Source organism: Passer domesticus, chromosome 14, assembly GCF_036417665.1.
Source record: "Passer domesticus isolate bPasDom1 chromosome 14, bPasDom1.hap1, whole genome shotgun sequence".
Taxonomy (NCBI): Eukaryota; Metazoa; Chordata; class Aves; order Passeriformes; family Passeridae; genus Passer; species Passer domesticus.
In genome coordinates, this window is record NC_087487.1 from 18,686,560 (window position 1) to 18,699,390 (window position 12,831).

At 41.9% G+C, this 12,831-nt stretch overlaps 1 protein-coding gene and 1 long non-coding RNA gene across 2 annotated transcripts in view; one reads left to right on the forward strand and one right to left on the reverse strand.

The window, feature by feature from the left end:
• Window positions 1-235: 235 nt before the first annotated feature.
• On the reverse strand, window positions 236-9,014 carry LCTL (lactase like). The gene is made up of 13 exons (XM_064389473.1): window positions 8,891-9,014; window positions 7,780-8,060; window positions 6,251-6,338; window positions 5,915-6,024; window positions 5,494-5,622; window positions 4,928-5,023; window positions 4,234-4,288; window positions 3,991-4,152; window positions 3,150-3,424; window positions 2,710-2,836; window positions 2,082-2,281; window positions 1,510-1,573; window positions 236-442 (listed from the first exon to the last, which is right to left on the reverse strand). The coding sequence occupies exons 1-13, from the start codon at window positions 9,012-9,014 to the stop codon at window positions 327-329; spliced, it is 1,827 nt and encodes a 608-aa protein (XP_064245543.1). The 3' UTR covers window positions 236-326.
• Window positions 9,015-11,488: 2,474 nt separating this feature from the next.
• LOC135280928 (uncharacterized) overlaps window positions 11,489-12,831 on the forward strand; it is a 46,110-nt gene continuing 44,767 nt past the window's right edge. The window contains exon 1 of the long non-coding RNA XR_010347734.1: window positions 11,489-11,673. This is a non-coding gene — a long non-coding RNA (uncharacterized LOC135280928). The remainder of the gene's footprint in view (window positions 11,674-12,831) is intronic.

A 12,831-nucleotide genomic window follows, 5' to 3' on the forward strand; every position in this document is an offset into this window, starting at 1 on the left:
TTTTAATCACTTGAAATTTGTACTGGCAAGATTTGAGTCACTTTACTCTTAACTATTTTTCTGATTAACAAAATGTATAATAGTTTCCAAAATAATAAGGATTGTAAAATGTGCTACTTGGAATCAGTGGAAAGAGAATGTATTTTGGTAAAAACCAGAAGATGTTTTGGGAATTGAATAGAAAAACAAAAAGCCCTAGGTGGATTGGTAAATAATATTTCATTACAGGGGTAAAAAAGAAGCATCTGTGGTAAATTTTAACTACTCAAATAAACCAGTTGCAGCTTAGTCCTTTTGGCAAATGAAGATGTGTGCAAACATCAAATTTAGCTGTGGTTTCGAAGGTACAGTATGAGGAGGACAATACTGATGAGAATGCAGAGTGTGAAAACTGTAGGAAGAACAATCTCTGTCACCATTTCCATGTGAGTAATCAGGGAATCTAAAATTTGAGAAATGAGGAATATGTGAGAGATTTAATGCCCTGGAGTGCAGTAATACCTAACGTAGAGTTAACATAAAGATCTTTTTGAACATAAAAATGTTGGCATTAGCATAAACAGCAAACAAAGCAAACAGAATTTCCTAAGTCTGCCAAAGCTGGAGCAAAGCTGTGATAGTTTTCCCTCTCTTTTTCTTTCTAAGTTAAATTCCTGAAGACATGTCAGTACTCAAAGGGCTGCAAAATTGTCCTTGCTGTGAATTAGCTTCAGTGCATTAGCAATATTTTACTGGTCCTCTGATATTTATTTCCCTCGCCTGAAAGTGAAAGAAAATTGTCAAAGAGAAATCCTTGGGAAGCTTTTGGCCTTTTTGTGTTTGTTCTGTATCTCTTTGAAAAATTAAATGTAGAAATTTATTCCACAAAGAAGCCTGGAAGAGTTCAGTAAACCCAGTTCATTCACACTGAACATGACTTGGAGGCTGAGCAGGATTAGTTTAGGCTGACTGCTGGGATGTTTCCTACCATGTGGAGTTTAGCTCATCCTCTTGTAAAAATCTATAGTAGTTATTTGACCTTAATGAAATTCCTACTTCAGGAATTCTGAAAGGCCCTGAGTACACCAGGAGGTTTTTTAGGTGTTCTGGATCAGTTTGTTGGGGTTTCTTTGTTGCCAAGAGCATCAGAGCCCAAATTTAATCTTAGAGCTGTCCATAGCCCTTTAATTTATTTTTTTTTGTTCCACTTTATGTAAAAGTCAAACATTTAGAGTTTTCCTGTCTGTGTGGTTGTCTTGATTTGTTTGGGTTTGGTTTGTGTTTGAAAAAGGATTCAGGAGTTTTATTTTAAGGAGAATGCTGTCATCTCCAACCTCAATTTTAAGTAGTACCTCTTCCAGTTCCTGTATTTCAGTAACATCCACAGCTGATCCATTTAGCTACAGTGGTTTTAGTTGGAGACAATAAATAAAAACATTGTAGTGCTTTTGGGGAGAAAATACCTTTTAGCAGCATTCAGAGAGCAATTTCATATCTGAACTTTACAGAACAAAGCTGAGCCATCCTTACCTGCAGCAAGGTGCTGGTGTGTGGCAGAGCAGGTGTCCATGGCCTTCCTGTGCCAGTTTTCCACCTGGGAAGGGTGACACTGCTGTGAGACTGAGCATCCTCCTCACTCCCACAGCTCCCTCCTTGTCCCTACAATTAACCTGAAACCACTTAATTCTACCAGCACGTGGGTTTCTGAAAGCTTCTTTGTGGTTTTTATTTCAGAGTACTTCTCCAAGTTAACTGTTTATTAATTTTTTTCACAGTATATAATACATTCCAGGTTATTTTCCAGTAGGGTAGTACAGATGTGGAATTTTCTGCATAGAAATCTGACAGCACTGCTAAATAACTTCTGATGGAGATTTTTTTACTTCATCAGTAAGTCCAGTTAGAGTGCTTTAGAAACAGTAATTAAAGCTGTTTCCACTTTCAGTATCTGAATATCTCTGTATTACAGATCCCCATTTTACAGAATCAAAGTGTCACTTCTGTACCATATTCATACAAGCTGTTTCCTGAAATTCAATGTGATATTTGCACATAAATCAAAGAAAAAGGGGAAAAAAATCAAACTTAGCAGCTGACATCACCTCTCTTGGATTTGGGAATCCATTTGCACTGATAATCTTTTTGTAGTAGTCAACAGATGCCTTTGGGTACCGTGGTTTGTTCTTGTTCTTGAAGTCAATGTGGTAAAGCCCAAATCTTTCAGAGAAGCCTTTGTTCCATTCAAATTTATCCAGCAGTGACCAGGCAGTGTAACCTTTGACATTCACACCATCATTTAGAGCTGGAAACAGAACACAAATCACTGATGAAGGTGAGGTTTGTCCTTAAAATACAGTTCTGTAAATGTTTTGGTTTATAGCAGGAAGAGATGGGGAGGAGGACAGAAAAAGGAAATACAAATTAATTGAGGTTATTTGAAATCATTGTCTTTAGCTTAGAGGAACTAGATCTCTATGGGCATGGTAGTTTCTCCTTTCGAGAGTGGAAACTGATGATTTACTGCAGTATTAAATCTCAGGTAGGTTATTGTAGTTATTAGTATTAATATGTTTGCTTAGGTTGACATTTTGGTGAAAATTTGAGTCTGGTTCACTGTCCATTTTGACTTGTGAATAGTTATTTCTCTGTGATGGAAAGGGCAAAGTAAAAAATAAGCAGAAGGTGAAAATACTCCCAAAGTCAAATCCTGTAAAGCTGTTTTTAAGTGACCTTTGAGTATCTCATTGATGTATCCCTTCAGGTACTGGATCCTCCACTCATCACACAGCTGAGGGCACTGCATGGTTTCAGACACTCCATTCTCTGTCACATAAATCAAGGGGTTCCCATACTGGGTCTGCAAACAGAAATGTTTAAATTGCTTCACATAAAATCATTTCATTTTAACAGAATATGTGAAGTAGCAAAGTGCATTAAAAGCAATTTTCTACATTTACTTACCTAAAGAAGAAAAATGTGTAGTAGGATTTTAAGTTAACTATGGGATTTATTTTAAAATGACTGAATTCTGTGGTTTTCTGAGCTGAAATTAAGGGTTTTTTTACAAAGAAAATTCATACTAGGACAACAACAGCTGGAACTGTTGAAAATCTCAATCTAAACCAGGCATTTTGTTTGCTTATTTGTAATTAAAGATCTGCTCTACTCACCTTAATGAAGTTGAGCAGCCTTCTGAACCCCCAGGGCACAGAGTAGAGCCACTTAGGGCCTGGGGCTGGCCAGTCGGGGTCCACCAGTTCAGCCAGGTCAGGGTCAGTGTGGTAACTGGACACTTGGAGGAAGGGAAAGCTCTTCTGCAGAACATAACGAGTGGTAAAATGACCAATTCCCAGGAAATCCGAGGTGCCTTTGATGTAGGTTTTCTCTTGCACTGAAAATGTTGGTAATCTTGATGTCCCCAGGCCCTGCTGGGCACTCTTCCTACCTAGCAAAATAATTATAGGAGACAACTTCTGAGGAGCATGGAAATTGGTTTTCTTTATCTCACCAGCAGTAAATCATAGAATCATAAAATCCTGGATGGTTTGGGTTGGAAGGGACTTTTAAAATCATCACCTCACCCCCTGCCATGGCAGGGACACCTTCCTTTATCCCGGGTGCTCCAAGCCCTGTCCAGCCTGGCCTGGGACACTTCAGGGACCAGGGGCAGCCACAGCTGCTCTGGGCACCCTGTGCTGGGGCCAAATATGGTTTTCCTGAATTTAGTGTTAATGTCAAGGACACCTGAGCTTAATTGGTTTTTTAAGATGAGATCATCTTTCACCCTTTTGGTTTGGAGAATTAAGTTGGGTACACTGCATGGAGAAACAGTGATTTCAAGTGTCCTGGTGTGTCCCCAAAGTGCTTTAGGAGCTGTGTCCAGCCCGGGGCCTTTGCTTTGCTGTGTCTCCCCTGTGCCCTCACTTCACTGGAGCACACATTGCCAGGAGTTATTCCCCTGCAACATGCTGGAAGTGTGGATATATTCATGTCACAGCTGCTGGGACTTACCTACGTAATTCTTCATGACTTCTGGGTAGTCCCCTCTGTAAATGGGGTTTGCAAACCATCCCAGGTGGAACTGGATGTACCTCTCAGCAGCATCTCTGTCTGTCTGGCTGTGTGGATCAACAGGTTCCCCCCAGCCGCTCGTCAGGGAAATTCCAACCATCCCTTAAAACAAAGGGACAGTTCTGCAGTTCTTGAAGCCCTTAACAGAAGCAGCAGCACAATCACAGAATGAATCCTCATTACCTCTCTGCTCCCTGCGCCAGGTGCTGTTGTAGGAGTGCCAGACCTTGGCATGAGTCTGTAAAAATAATGGAAAAATTAAATAAATCGTGCACATTTTCATCTCTTATGGCATGGAAAGCTAGTGAGCACTGATGTCTGCCTGAAAATACCGCAGAATTTCTTTTGTGTTTATTACAGAAATTTTGATTTCATGTAAGACATCACAAAATCCTTCATGCAAGATTCCTTCCCTACATTCCAGGACATCCACATGAAGCTGACAGACAGACCTCAGGACAGGGTTCTGTCCCATGGCTCTGCTCTTTGGATGTCTTTCCCTAATTTATTCAGGCAGATGAAAGTTAATTTTACCAGAGACTCCCTGAAGTCACTTGCAACATTCAGGTTCATTTCAACAGGCCAGGATGTTTGTTTCTGGACTAACCTGGATGTTTTCTTTTTCAACCAGCTTGAAACAAACTAGAAGAGACCTTTATAATATAAGGAAATTAAAACTGTTGCAAGTGTTAAATCAAGCACCAAACATTGCTACTGCCTTGGATTCTGCACTGGATGTTTAAACCCAGATGATAATTTCAGTGTCCTACTTGGAAATTACATGACTGTGAAACTACATTTCAGTTTAAAGAGTGAAATCTGATAAAAGTCCTGAATGGATACATAAATTGAGGCACAATTGCAGGAGGTTTTTTACTTTGATGATGTGGTGAGCAGCCCTGTAGGCGCCGCAGCCGCCGAGCTTCAGTCCTGGCGCGTGCTCTCCTGTCTCATAGCCCTTCTCAGCCACTGCCTGCAAACACACAGGTCAGAGTCACCCCTGCCCGGGGCTCCAGAGCCAGGGGACGTGCTCCCTCCTCTGCACCCTGTGCTCCCTGCCTGGGCTGGCCCTCCAACCCCTCTGCCCTTCCTTGGCTCCCATCTCCTGCCTGCTTGGCACCGCGCTGTGGCGTGCTGGGAGCAGGGTTAGAGGGGTGAGCTCAGGAATGGGGAAGGGTAAATAACAACTGCCCTTTCAGTTCCTGATTTCTAATTTCAGTCTCTCCAGCTGAGGAGTTTTCAAAATTTTCCAGGAATTTAATTTCTTACAACTCTGCCCTTGTGCAAAATCTGCCCACTGAGATTTCTGGCCACAAAGATTAAATGTTTAAATATTTCCCCTTCCCTCTTCATTCTTTTCACCTTTCTCCTCTAGTGTCACTCCCACAGAATTTTGGGAACAGTGCAATGGGAACGTTTGGAAGGAAAGCATTGATGACTTACCCAGGGATTGCTGAATGTAATCCAGTGCTTCACACGGTCGCCAAACTTCTCAAAACACAGATTTGCATAATCATTAAAATAATTAATCATGCTAATGTTCTGCCAGCCACCATACTTTTCTTGGAGAACCTTTGAAAATAAGAATTTAAAGATTCATTAATTGTACTTGAAGGTCAGCTGCTGCTTGAAAACACTTTTATTTCTATTTAATTCTGTTTCTAGCTCAGAAAGAGATTTTTCAAAACTTCAATGCACATAAAATCCAAATGAATAGGAAATATTTACAAGTTCTTAAAATCATGCAGCCTTCTCTAATTTTTTAAGTACTCTTAGTTCTTAAACTTGGGAAATTATTTCTGTCAGAAGGCTTTATTTGAGTTGTTTCACTAATTTAAATTCACTAATTGAAATATTGTCTGACCTGTGGCAGATCCCAGTGGTAGAGGCTCACAATAGGGGTGATGTTGTTTTCCAGAAGACTGTTAATTGTGTCGTTGTAGAATTGTATTCCCTTCTCATTCAGTTGCTCAGCTGATGAAAAGCAGATAAGGAATTACCTGCATTGGTTCCCAAATAACTGGAAGAACAGAAATCTAAAAGTATTAACCAAGGAATTTTACATTACAGTGTTGGGAATTCTGTAATGGTAAAATGCAAACGGGAATCTGTGTAACAGGAATGTTGAACAACTGTGGGTTACTCAGGAGTAAAATTCCTTACAGGTAATATTGGGGAAATGTGGTGAAATTGTGCTAACCTTTGATGCCTGTGGGCATAATCCTTGGCCATGAGATGGACAAGAGGTAGTGATTCACCTTCAGCTCCTTCAGTAACTGGATGTCATCCTGAGAGAAGAAAGTCTAATTAACACATCCTGGGGCCAAGCAGAATAGCTTCAATTCCTCATCTGTTTTAACTAATTCTGAATGCAGAAAATCTATGGAAGATTTGCACAAAAGAGGATCCAATCTGGTTTTTTCTGATCTTTGAGGTGATGGCTCACTTTGCTTGAAGCCTTCCTATTTAACCACTCTTTTTTGACAGGCCAGAGAAGTCCTGTAATGTTTTGTGCAACTGTGGAGACTGAATGTTTGCACTACAGAAAAATGAGTTGAGGTTTTGCAATACTATTATATTTATGTCAGAATTCGTATTAGAAAATAATAGAGGCCTGTAAATCTTGACTTCAAACATTTCAGCTCAGGCTCAAAAACATAATGACTTCGATTTTCCTTTACTGTCTTATACTGGAATGAGAAAACCTCCTTAATCCCATATGAATATATGTTCTTTTGCTAAGAAATTGTACATCTTCAGTGTTCAGTGAAATTAGAAATTGGTGGTATTTGTGCCAATGCAAAGCAAAAAGTGCTCTGACATAAAGAGGACCAGGTAAGTGGACAAACATAAGCAAGTTTTAGAAAGTATTTCTAAATCCAAATCCAAATGATCACTGCGTCAATCTCTTCTGGTGCCAGACCCCGGTGAGGCTCAGAGCCCCAGCTTCTCTGAGATACTTTTTAAACTGAGATACTTTTTAAACTGTTCTTTCAAACTTCTGCTGGTTTGAGAGCTCAAATGAAACCTCTCCTGCATTTTCCCCTTTTAGGAGAGTAAGGCATAATTAGTTCTTTTCTCTTAGTTCTTGCTGAGACCTCTGGTTCTCCCTTGGACTTCATCTATGTGGAGAAACCTCAGTGGAATATAACTTCTATTAAATTAGTTGCAATTCCAATTACATAACCCTGGCTCCTCACAGTCATTTGGATTCCTCTTGCTGTGTATCTGTCTTTCCTCCAGCACAGTAATTTCAAAATTGGTTTTGATGGTATTAGCCTTGGAAACATGTTGTGAACAGACCTGCATTGATTATTTGTTATCCTTTCAAAAAGTGGGCAACATCCAGACTGAGTTTTAAAGCCTCTGAAAAATACCTGGAAAACCTCATACATGCACACACATACAAAAAGTTAATCTTATTTAGAGCTCAAATATGTTTATTGTATTTCTAACTAAGCATTTGGACTCCCTGCAACATCTAGAATATTTTTTGGACACAAAAATCCTGAAAAGCTGAGATATATTTGGAAAACACTGTGGGATTCTTGGTTTATGAGATTATAAAGGACGAAGATTTTACTGAACTGATTAAAAATATCAACCCTTGGATTCCTAAGCTGAGTAAAACTTTAGAGCAGCTAAAGTATTCCTTCAAAATGAGACACCAGGATCAAGGAGTGGCCCAGGACGTTAGCAGAGGGGCAGTGAATTCCCCTTGAGCAATACCTTGACCTTGTAGTAGCCGTCACAGGCGGAATCTCCCGTCTCGTTCCTGAGCACCTTCCCTTTCCTGTGAGTGAAGGCATCCCAGATGCTCGGCCCCTTCCCATCCTTGTCCCAGGCCCCCTCGGTCTGGTAGGCAGAACTTCCCACGCCCCACAAGAAACCTGAAGGCACAAACAGGGGAGTTACTGGAACATTTCTTGCTGATTGCTCTTGGTGCTGAATGTTCACAGGAGAAAGGAACTGGGAGTGAAAGTGAGCACTGCTGGAGAGGCTGAGGTTTTCTACATTTCAAATTGTGTGCCTAAATAGCTCTGAAAGTGGGGAATAAATTAAGGTGTCCTGTTCTGATGCACTGAAAAAGAAATAGAATCCTTTAATATATTAAACCTGTAAAATCTGTATTTTACAGTGATGAGGTAGGGCATTGATAGTATGGCAGAAATGTCTTACTGTAAAAAATTAGGTTTCTACATCATTTCTCCCTGCTGGTTTTAATGGTAGTTTTAGCAACTACAAGTTTAGATGTTATATAAAATATACAGAAATATTCTGGATTTTTTCCCTATTGTTACACAAAATACCATATCATAAATTACTTAAAAACTTGAGCATGAAAACCAGTCAGTGCCTGTATATTTCTAGTTTTGCTTTTGCTTGATGAAATATGTTTAAATATGTGTTGAAGAAAAGATAAGATTAATAAATCCATACTGAAGAGTGGATTGGATAATACTGAACAGCTTGAAACAAACCCAGCACAGTTATTTCACTAATTTCTTAAATTAGCTGCATCACAAAGGGTATTTTAGTTTATTTCATTAATTGTAGGTAATTTCTGGAAAAGGAGAAGAGTTCTCAGGTATGCCTGGTTACACTTGGATGTGATTTGTTATCTGTGAGCCTTTCCTCTGGGTTTGCTGTCGAAGTGGATCTCTGGAATGCAGGGCCATGTGGATCCCTGTATTCCCAGGAGCAGATCCCAGTGTTCTGCATCCTGCAGCCACCTCCAGTCCTGTTCCTGCCACGTCCCTGGAAGGACCCAGAGAACCTCTGGCTCGCTTCCTCGTGCAAGCCCAGGAGCAGATCTAGAACCTGCCAGGCTGGGCAGTACCCGCTGGGAAGGTGCCGTAGTAGAAGGAGCCCGGGTTGTTCTTGGTCCAGGGGAAGTCCTCGGCCACGCTCAGCGCCACCGCTGCCACCAGCACAGTCCAGCACCTCGGGGTGTCCCTCCTCATCCTCACCAGCTGCTCCCTGCGGGAAAACACCACAGCTCTGTCAGGGGCTGCTGCTCCACAGCTGGGACGTCAAAAGGGAAAAGCTGATTTGTTCTGCTGGATGGGAGCTATAATTGCAGGCTGGAAGTTTGGGCTGAGTGGAAGGAGCAGTTAAACTTCTGGCAGGGTGGGGAAAATGAGGGAAGATTGATTCCCTCAATCAAAATTATAATTATTAGATTATTATTATTATTATTATTGTTATTTTTATTTATTTATTTATTTATTTCTTTAACGTTACTTTATTCCAAAGGTCTCTTTGTTGGTACCTATTTTGTTCTGAATTTCAAACTGTCCCACAAATATCAGTAAGTAAAACCCCCTAACCATGACAAAAAGAAACAATTATGCTGCTAGCATCTTCCCACCTGTCATGGCAACAATGCCTGTGGAAGCTGAAAAGGAAAGCTAATACTTGCAATCACTGCAGTTTTAATTAATTGCAGCTTTTATCTTGATATTGTCCTTTTTATCCAATCCCAGCATCAATTTTAAGATGTGACATTGAGTTAAATTATTAGAGAGACACATTTTAGCTGAGTTAAATAAAGTTTCAGAAGGGCTTTTTAGAAAAGCACTGTTTTCCCCAAATTGATACAGTCCCCAAAGGATGTTTTACATTCCTGAGCATCTGCTGGTGAATCTACAGATGGGGCTGGGCCGTGAGGAAAAGCAGAACAAATACTTAAAATAATCAGGTTTTGTATTGGAGAACCTGAGCTGCTTTGCAGCTTGGCTCCTGACCAAAATGAACCCCTGAATGTGCCAAAAAAAGGCAAAGGACTGACCCCCTTTTCAGAACATTTAATAAATGTACAACCTCAGAGACATCCTGTTCCTGTTTATTAATGATCATCCCATGTCTGCTAATTAACACAGCAACTGCACAGCTGGCTTGGGAAAATGGAACTACTTCAGCACTGAAGGCTTTAGTCCTGAATTAAAAATGTCTCCACCTCAGTATTCCAAATGGGACATTTAGATTACAGGGTTAAAAAAAGCTTGTAGCAGACTATAAACATTTCAAATCAAGTCTAGATACTCTAGAATTGCTTTTATTTTGAATATAAAAGGTTGCAATACATGTGATTTCAACTTAGACATTGCCAATAGCTCTCTGGTTTAGTCAGTAAATTTAAATTTAGCATTGCCCTTCATCTTCTCATTAGCACTGACCAACAGTCCCAGGAAAAGGAGCCAGGAGAGCAGGAAATGTTCCAGGGCTCTGTGCATGTTTCTGCAGCTGGGGCACTGCCCCAGGGCAGCAGGGCTGGGTGGTTTTACTGCGTGCTGCTAGGAGCTCATTTGGAGTTAGGGATAGCAAAAAAAAAATCAATATATTTTTCACTTTTGGCTTGATCGTAGTAGTAGAATCAGAAATAATTTCAGTACCTCAAGCACAATAAAACACTTCAGGATTTTACAGCCCTCTGTATTGAATAAAACAATCTACGCACAGTTTGGAACATTCAATCAAACACTTTTCAAATTCATATGTGCATTTTGGAACTCTCCATTGCTCTGTTTTTCTGGCATGTATCTCTACAAAGACAGTAGAAGAAACAGTGCAGAAAGGTTTAATAAGTTCAGACTGTAAGGATGGTCCTGTAAAATCCTTTTCACCCCCTTGCTGTCTGGCAGCTGGGCTCCCTTCTGCCCTGCTTGCAGCTGCAGTTATTTCCATTTCCCCCATCCCTGCCTTACCTGGTGCTCTCACAACAGACGTGTCCTATCTGGGAGATTCCTCTGAACTGCCACAAACCTACCAGCGCACTCAGAATAAATTTACTTTTCCAGAATAATTGCATGGAATTAATCCAGGCTATCACAAAACCTCGGGAGAAACATCTAGTTGCAAACAGCATTTTGTTCACTTACAGTCACAACAAAAAAGAACAATCCTTTTGTATCCACAGCCAATGCTGCAGGACAAGCTTTAGCTTAACCACAGGAATCTGTTAGCAATGAGGATTTTCCTTTGTAAGCAAAAGTAGCTTTGCACTCATCTATACATTCATACAGGACTGCCTCTTGAACAGGGGGTTTGTAGATATTTTCCATCAGGAATTGCAGTGATGGTCCAAGGAGGGGTTCAAATTGAAAGGGGAGATTTAGGTGAGATATATGGAAGAAATTCTTCTCTGGGAGGGTGGGGAGGCCCTGGTGCAGAAGCTGGGGCTGCCCCTGGATCCCTGGCAGTGTTCCAGGCCAGGCTGGCTGGGGCTTGGAGCAGCCTGGGACAGTGGAAGGTGGAATCAGGTGATCTTTAATGTCCCTTCCAGCTCAGAGCATTCTGGGATTCTGAACTCAATGATTTTCTCTTGGTGCAAATGTCTGTCCTGGATGGTGTTTGACAGGGAGCACTCAGTGACAGATTTGGGGAGGCCAAGGGCTTTGTTTATACATGGTATTGTTTAAAATCAGATAATTAAGATGCAGGTTTGAAAAATCCCATACTTTTTCTTTTATTTCTAGAGGAATTCCTTATGGTGATGTCTTTGTGGATAAAACAACTCTTCAGTCTGGATGTTCAGCTCAAGCTAAAATTAATTTCTTTTACTTCTGGAGTTACATGCAGTCCCTCTCACACACGATGTCCATTGAATAGGCACAAAACCAGGTAACCACTGCTGGGCTGAAAATGTGATTTCAGACCTCTCTGCTCACCTGGCTCTGAGGTGAGGAATCCTCTCTGTGCTGAGGGAGAGGGGGCAGAGCCTGGGGGTCACTGCTGCCCTGTGCCTGAGCCAGGGCACAGGGAGGCTCTGGACACTGAGCACAACAAATGTGTGGGAGCTTTTCCTCACCCACCTGAGGAAAGGGATCTCTGGGCAAGGGGAGCCTGGCAGGGGCAGCAGGAGCAGCTCAGCTCCTTTGGAGGGTGGGGATCTCCTCCTCCCTGCTCTGCACCCCGGAGCTGCTGGATGCTCTGGCTGGGTGGCTCCTGCCTGGAACCTGCTCTCCTGGGCTTTTGCAGCTGTACAATTTGTAAACAAACTCCTGTTTATTCCTTTGCTTACCCAGTTTTGTCTTTTTTAGCCTTTTTTTTTGTTTGTTTTTCCGGAGCAGTGCTGGTGCCCTCGCGTGGCCAATTTCATAGCTGAGAGGGTTGCCTGGTAGGGTAAAATAAATATCAACACTGCAGTACTCACAGAGCCTCTCAGAAGAGAGATCTCAGAGATCCTACAGTAAAATGTGCACTGAAATGAGAGCAGGAATATCACCAGGAGCTCCTTGCTCAGCCCTGCAGTCTCTCTGTCCACTGCCTGCCCTCCTGCTCCTCAGGAGGGATCATTTTCAGGGACAGAGGTGATGATCCCTGAAAATCCAGCAGCTTCTGCACACCAAGGGCAGTGCTGTTTACACAGCTCCTGCTGCAGGGGACGTGGGTGCTCAAGGCACGTTTTTATCACTTCTTTTGGCACTTGGCACATTTTATCTCCTGCAGAACCAGGTAGGGCAGTGAACCAGAGTCACCACAGCGCTGAACGATGCCAGAGGTGTGGTGATGAAGGGTGGGCATTACTCATTCCTCATTAAATCATAATTGCACCTAAGAACACCTCAAGAACAAAGGCTTTGGCACGCCAGGAGAGGCTGGGACTGTTCAGAGAGCTGGCAGAGGAGCAGCCTGACAGCTCACCTCTCTCTCCATGTGAGAAGCTGCATGGATCTCCCACAGGGAGCTTGGGTCAGGCCAGGGCTGAGCTCAGAGCTCTGCTCTGGCTGCCTGGTGCCACATTCACAGGCCAGGCTGCTGCTTTAGGGCATCACTGAA